The sequence below is a fragment of the Cynara cardunculus genome, unplaced genomic scaffold, assembly GCF_001531365.2.
Source record: "Cynara cardunculus var. scolymus isolate 2C unplaced genomic scaffold, CcrdV1 Un_Scaffold_1469, whole genome shotgun sequence".
NCBI classification, from domain to species: Eukaryota; Viridiplantae; Streptophyta; class Magnoliopsida; order Asterales; family Asteraceae; genus Cynara; species Cynara cardunculus.
Window position 1 is genome coordinate 60,913 of NW_020200773.1, and position 7,753 is coordinate 68,665.

The following is a 7,753-nucleotide window of genomic DNA, read 5'->3' on the forward strand; positions in this document are numbered from 1 at the left end:
AAGGAAACGTCAGGTTTGGCCTGAATCTTTGTTTAAACCTCAATTGATAAAGAAAAGGTTTGAAATGGTATTAAATGGAACCCGATTGGTTCAAAGGTATGAAATTTGTATAGCTACGTGGTTAGTTTGAAAGTGGAAAAAGGATTTGATATTACCTTCTTGCATATTCATATATTCGTTATATATATGAATAGTTGTTTTATAAAGGTTTTGGTGATCCTTCACCCTGCAATTACATGATTAGGGTAACTCACTAGACTTTTCAGTCTAACCCTCGTTTTTTGTGATTTCAAAATGTGTATTGCAGGAATTGTAAAAGGTAAAGGAAAGAAAAAGATTTAATGCTTTTCTTATATGCATTTGGCTGCAGAATTGCTTTTGATGATTAGTTTTGTTATTTAGTACAAGATATGTATTTTGAATTTTTGGACCTTGTATTTGGTCATGATGGTAGATTCTTGTACTAAGGGACCAGGTGTATATGAATATGTATTTCTTTGGTATGAAATATGTGTTACATGCAATGTGTTGGTTGGGGGCGTTACATATTTCACATGAACAGTGGAGCTTAGATGGGGTGATATCAAATTTGCTTTTGAAGCTACTTAATACATGAGCAGTAGAATCATCAATATGCACCAGATCCAATGCTAACACCCAGAATTACATATATGATGAGAATGCCATGTTTCCTACGGAAGAGCAACATGGTGATGTTTGATGTGATTGAAAATTGACTAAGAAATCATAACAAAAGAAAGTGATTTGGAAAAAAAGTTACAACAATAAGCGGATATTTCTTGATCATGTTTTTGCATCGAATTTTTTTTTTTGTCTTCTAGAAGCAACACACTGTTGTCAAGTAAATTGTGTCTTTGCACCTTAGTAGTCCTAGATATAGCCGGTACATGGGCTTATTGATGGTTTCCATTTGTTTTGCTTGTTTGGTTTTAGCTTGATTGTGTATGTATTGGTTTTCTTGACTGGTTGTTTTATAATGAAGTTCAGCAGGTGCAACCTTTATCATTTTGTGGCATCTCATATATGCAACAAAGTTTAACTTCTACGTTATAACTTTGGATAGTGTATTTTTGGTATTTTTTAAAATATATAATATTAGGTCCAGCCCCTGCGCTAGGAAAGTTTGTGTTCCACCCTTGTGCGGGACTCTAACATGCTCCCTCCAGTGAGTACATATTGCCCCTTGACAATCACTTTTTATTTTGCAGGAGGATTGTGTTACCTTCCAAAAAAATGCATCTATCCCAATAACATTGAAATCGAGAGAATATGAGGTGTTTACGGTAGCTCCTATCAAGAAATTGTCGGGTGAGGTAAGTTTTGCTCCTATAGGTTTGACCGAAATGTTTTAACTCTAGGGGTGCGATCATGGAAGTAAATTATGAGATGGAGAAAGAAGGAAGTGTGTGGAGGAAGGTTCAAGGGTGTGGAGTGTTTGGATCATATTCGACAAGAAGACCGAAACGGGAGACAATAGACACGAAAGAGATGTAATGTTTATGTTTTAAACTGGTAAGAGGGATGTTGCAATGGTTTTACATTTTATGAGATATCCAGAAATATCATACCTGAAGATTTCTTATTATTATTGCACTTATTTATTTTCTTTCCTTAATTCGGCATCACTTTTCCTGTTTCTGTGATTAAGAAATGTATAAGGTATCAACGGATGTATTCCAGTTATGTTTTCTGATCCTCAATAAAATTTGACAACCCGCAGCATTGCGCGGGTACACAACTAGTGTGTATATATATATATATATATTGACGGATACCCACATGAACCATAAGTTCTATCTTGTAGGACCAAAATGGGGGGTCACGATTTGTCAACCCGGTGTCACAGAGATTACTGTTTCGAACGATAGAGGTGCTAGCGATGACCGTTGGCCACATGTTGCCCTACGGAACCCACCTGAATGATCAAACGACTAGAGTGATTATCTAGTAAACAAAATTTAGAGACGATGAGTATGAAACACTTACCTATTGGCGTCGAACTATATGTGATGTACAACATCGTCGACTCTTATTACTGCGTCCACCGTCGCCTTTTCTCACAATAGTTCTCCTTCTTGACCCCAAACTTCACATAAAGCTACAAACTCCCATTTTATACTAAGTTATCGGCAACTTCACGAAATATGAAACGATAAGCCAAGATTAATGGCCGTAGGTTTCATGACCATTGGGTTTCCTGTCATTAAATTACATTCAATTTTAGGGTCTAAACCCTTCACTTTGACTGCATTTACACTACAAGTCCTTGAAATTTAACGACTAACAATTCCTTTTCTCTATTTTTTGGTTATTACATCCTGGACATGATAATCATATCCCCTGTTCCAATTTCAAAATTTCCCTTCTAATTGTCTGTCTATAGCTTTAAGACAAAACTGTTCTTCAACCAGACAGTAAACTCCATTCACGTATCATTCAAAAATTATCTGGTTTGGATAAGAATTCCACTTCCCACCAGTATAAAATGTTAAATTTCCATCATAAAAACAGAAAATCTCACTCTATCCTTGTTGAACATTTACTAGTATCAAAAATTGACTCAATTTCCTTCAATTCATCATATTCTCAATAAGATGTTATAATATTTTGAAATTTACCCATTTCTTCAACAAACATAACCCGAGTTATGTATTCAGAATGTTGAGTCTAATCTTGACTGAAAAATCTAACTCTGTTTCATTCATCATTTGCACTTCCCCGATTTGATCTCTTTATTTGGAATGAAATACAGGAAGAATATTTTTACCTCTTTCCCGGCCTCTGCCTCAGTCTCAGCTTCTATTCCGACTAACAGATGGATTTTGTAGATTATTTTCTAAGGAACTATCCCTTCCCTCTGGGGTAATTAGTGCAATTCTTCTCAAATCTGGAGAAATTTCTTGCCATCTAACAATTCACAAGAATTTCATATACACATAATCATATTCCCAAATATAATATGGTATCTAAGTACAAATATGTACCTGTTCATAATTACATTGGCCAGTTGTAATTTTGAGTTTACCGTACATATCGTTCTCTTAACCCATCATGCTTATTCTAATGTATTAGGGACCCTAAATATGCAAATAATACAGTTTAAGTCTAGGCATCATGTTGAATACCTAAATCTTTTAAACTTAGGCTCATATATCATTTGTAACACCACAGGTTCCACATTTTCATATAATCATGTATTTCATATAACATGACATACAACTTTACACATCCGGTCCCAAAAGAACCCATAAATACTTCCTTCTTTCCAAATCTCTATACAAAACTTGAACTTATAAGCAACATGCAGGTACAAGTTACAATACATTAACCCAAATATCCACATCCAGGCAATAATATAATTTTTTTTCATAAATTCCCTTTCCCTTAACATCTGGTTACTTGACTTGTAATGCACCATTTAAAACACCAAAAATGAGGGTTGAAGGTCTAGTGAGTGAATTCCCTTCTTGCCTGCCATTACAGGGTGAATAATCACCAAACACATTTATAAACTCATATAGGTAATAATGACAAATATACAACCTTTTGATATAACAATTCTCTTTTGTCACATCTAAAAGACGAGACATTGCCAATTTATCATAGAAAACCAATAACTCATTTAACACATTTTGATATAACTCATTGCATCAAATAGATCAATATGTTAATGAATTCAGTTCTGATCTCACTGTTAGAATTATCGTGGATGCCCTGCCACATATCGCAGTTAACCTGCCAACTATCTCGGATACCCCGCCATCTATCGCAGTTAACCTGCCAACTATCGCGGATGCCCTGCGACATATCGCAGTTAACCTACCAACTATCGTGGATACCCCGCCAGCTATCGCAGTTAACCTGCCAACTATCGCAGATGCCCTGCCGTTTATCGCATTTAACAAGATTTAAACGATCCACAAACACAATGGTCAAAGCTTGGAACACCCTCATTGGACAACGCTTGGGCGATGGACACTCCCTCATCTCCCAACGCTTGGGAGATGAGCACCCCCTCATCTCCCAAATCTTGGGAGATGAGCACGCTTTTATAGACATAATTTTTGAATCCAAATGCATCACATAATTTCATGTATCAAAATAAATCACGTGAAACATAATAACACGTATTTTACAAAAGCTTTGTAAAAACTCACGTCGTCCGATATTAATCGAAACCACCAGAACCTCTCCCAAACCTTTTATCCTCTCAATCTTTCTCTCCAAACTCCCACCATTCCTCCCAAAACAATCTATATATGCAGAAAGGGGTGTGAGGCGGTGCATGGGCATGCACCCGCCACGTGAATGCTTTAATCAAAATCATAATCAAATACATACCATTGGACCAACCTTTAAAAATCACAAGGAGGTGACAAAAAAATGTTCACCTTTTGGTCCCTTTCTATCAACCATAAGCTTTTTATCCCTGAACCTTCCATCGTTATTTATTTCGAAACCCGATCAACAAACTTTTAACCGAACATTACACATGTTTAACAGAAATGTTTGATGGTTGCCCAAAAAGTTTTAGAATGTTTTTTGGTAAATACAAATCTCATAAGAAATAGAGTGGATATATAAGTTTTTTTATTATATACAAATATTGTATAATAAAAAATATAAATACAAGTATTGGCGAAAGATCGTATGAGAAGAAAAGTTATGATGAGAAGTGTAAGAAGAAATTTGAACAATTGATCATTTTTAATTTCATGCCCACCAATGAATTGCGTTTGAAAAGGGAATTGATCTGGTATCTCGGTGCACCTCATTAGTGTTGACATTCATTTAGATTGATCCAAAGATGAAGATTTCTTCTTACATTTCTCAGCATAACTTCATTTTTTTTACTGGAATTTAACCTTTTAAGTATTAACATCGTTAATATCTTATAATAATTAATAAAAGATTGAATGGAACTTGCCAAACCATTATAGCATAAAAATTGTTATATATCCATTATGCGAGAAATTTACACAAATAGCCATTTTATAATGACTTTCAGTTTTTAGTCATCTTAAAAACCCATTTCTTCAAATAGCCAAAGCTTAAAAAAAACATTATGCAGAAAATGGTTTTCTACTTAAAATTTATTTTCAGGAAAAAAAAAATAAGTTGGAAAAGGAATTTACGCCAATAAATTTTACGCATAAACTTTACGTAGAAAAAGATTTTATGCATAAAGTTTATTTTCAGGTAAAAAAAAAAGAAAAATTAGTTAAAAGAGAGTTTATGCAAAAAAAGGGACTTTATACAGAAAATAGATTTTCTGCGTAAAGTCTGTTTTTTGGCGTAAACTCCCCCATTTTTTCATAAAGTTTCATTATAATTTTTTTTAAATTTAAATTTATAATTACAAATATGAAATATATTTAGAACGTAAACCACATCTTTCCTAAAACCATCATTCTCATGATATAAATACTTCAATAAAAATAACCATCAATTATGAAATCGAACCCAAATACTCACACGAAGTACAAATAGGATTAAAATCAAAATACCAAAAACATGGATATAACTTTTTGTATCCAAAGCCTTAATATATGGAAGGGATCCAATATATCAAACCGTAATTTACGATTGCTCGGTAAAACTCAAGTGATATTTAAAACATGGATAAGACACTATCCAAAAATAATGTTCAGCAATAATTGGGAGACATGTATCCGATGAGAGTGACGAGAACACAAATAGTATGTCAGTCGAACAACGTTATCACATGACACTTCACGACCTACAACCCAAGTGTCCATACGATTCCTTTACAATATCACTTCAAGAGTTGGTTGACCTTAGTGTCTACCTGTTGGAACCCATATACTCTTAATTCTCAGAAAAACACAGTTGATAAAGAATATGATTGAAGTACGAATAGTGTATTGAGTTTGATCAAACGAAATATTCAATATAAATAAGAACAGTAGAAGACTTGAATAAATCAGATGCTTCTATTAGATGAAAATTACAGTTCTCAATCTAAACATATTCTCACAAGAAAAGACTATAGTATAAGTCGACACTCTCAGGTAATTTGAACCTGAGGAGGAAGTCTCCTTATATACGCCAAAGTCAAACAAACTATGCTATCATTATGGCTTGAATCTCTAAGTCGCCGAGTCCGCATCCTTATCGTTGACTGCCCTTGAAAAGTGGAGTGGACCAGGTCAAGCCGCCTTGATTCTGTTTGACGCTTGCGAGACTGTCTGGATTAAACGCGCGTTCCATGGAGATAGGAAACCAGAGGCTCTGCATGTACTATACAGAAGCTTTGCATGTACTATGTAGAGGTTCTGTATATGCAGAGGCTCTGCATATACTATGCAGAGGCTCTGTGTCTGGAGTTTAGCTTTGCATCAAGCGCTTAATCTTTTTGGCGCTCAAGGCTTGATCGTCCACGGAGATTGAGCGCGAGCTATGTATGTAAGATCCTTCACTCTTTGAGTAAGAGCTCTGGGTCTTGACTTCTGCACGAGAGCTCTTAGTCCAGACTGCTTCTAAAGACTAAGTTCTATGGACTAGAGTAAGAGACCTCTTACTTACACTTTCACAAGATGGGTTCTAACAATCTCCTCCTAAGTGTAAATAAGACAGACTCTTACTAGAATTGAAAAACACAAGTCTAGTCGAATCCAGAGGTTGAAACAAACCTCTATGTTACATTTTCTATCTAAGAATTACAATACGAAGAAAGGAAATTACATTGCTTGAAAAAAAAAATGCTTACAAGACAAAGGTCTAAACGTGTTGAAGCTTACAGAACCTCCTAAGAAGTCCTCGAAACTCCAACATGTTATTGATTGAACTTAAAATTATTTTTGCCCTTTCCTTTGCTCTAGGGGTGTTAACTCTGCTCCTGAGTAGATGATCTCTGATGTAGAGCAGAGTGGAGTTTGAGTATTTTAAGCGCTGGTCTTCTCGGAAAAATATTTTCTTTCCTTGTTCTTTTCAGAAGACCACCACTATTTCTGGTTCCACCAGCACGGTCCACGAGGGAATGTTGTTGATGCCTTGCAGATCTTCATTTGGTGTAGTAATGCTCAGTTGATCTACTCCCAGGTCCAGAGCCAATTGGAAGTCAAACTTACATCTGAAGTCCAGAAGGTCCGTCATTGTCTGTCTTATTGGCAGAATTGGCCAGATCATATTTTATCCCCTTGTCCTTCTTATGATCCGCGAAGTAGTATAGAGACAGATGGTCTCATGGATTCAGATTTATGAGATCACAATATGTGAAAGTGCTAATCTATCCACGAGACCTCTCCACCATATATTCATGGGAGATGATTTGATTGTGCGCGAAGGTTCATTTCTTGATGCCGAGGACTTGCTTGATGCCATCGACAGAATAGACTGCAGAGACAGACTGTGTATATCGTTGTAAGAACCTCTGCCTAATGTTCTCTTGAGCTGTTGGATGTAGGTTGATCTTGATGACTAGTGTCTCATCCCGTAGGCTGTAGAGGAACTGGTAGAGGTCTTCACTATCTGCCTTGTTCTTGATTGGCTTGTCACAGGGTGTTGACTTCATCATCGCATCCATACAATCTCTGATCTATTTTACTCGATCAAAGGGTCGTTTGAAGCTCTGAGGCCTGCTGCTTATGTGTTGATCCCAAATCTCTCAATAACACTGATAATCAAGTTAAGAATAACCAAATTATAGTGTTTATATGAATAAAATGATGAACACTCAAGAACAATGTATGAACATTCAAAGAATAATCTT

General features: G+C 35.7%; 1 protein-coding gene across 1 annotated transcript in view; it reads left to right on the forward strand.

Annotated features, from left to right (window-relative positions):
- LOC112502462 overlaps nucleotides 1–3,933 on the forward strand; it is a 15,308-nt gene extending 11,375 nt beyond the window's left edge. Inside the window, exons 5-8 of the mRNA XM_025106371.1 lie at nucleotides 955–1,011; nucleotides 1,230–1,334; nucleotides 1,826–1,968; nucleotides 3,702–3,933. Of these exons, the coding sequence (XP_024962139.1) occupies nucleotides 955–1,011; nucleotides 1,230–1,334; nucleotides 1,826–1,968; nucleotides 3,702–3,933 (537 nt within the window). The remainder of the gene's footprint in view (nucleotides 1–954; nucleotides 1,012–1,229; nucleotides 1,335–1,825; nucleotides 1,969–3,701) is intronic.
- Nucleotides 3,934–7,753: the final 3,820 nt, after the last annotated feature.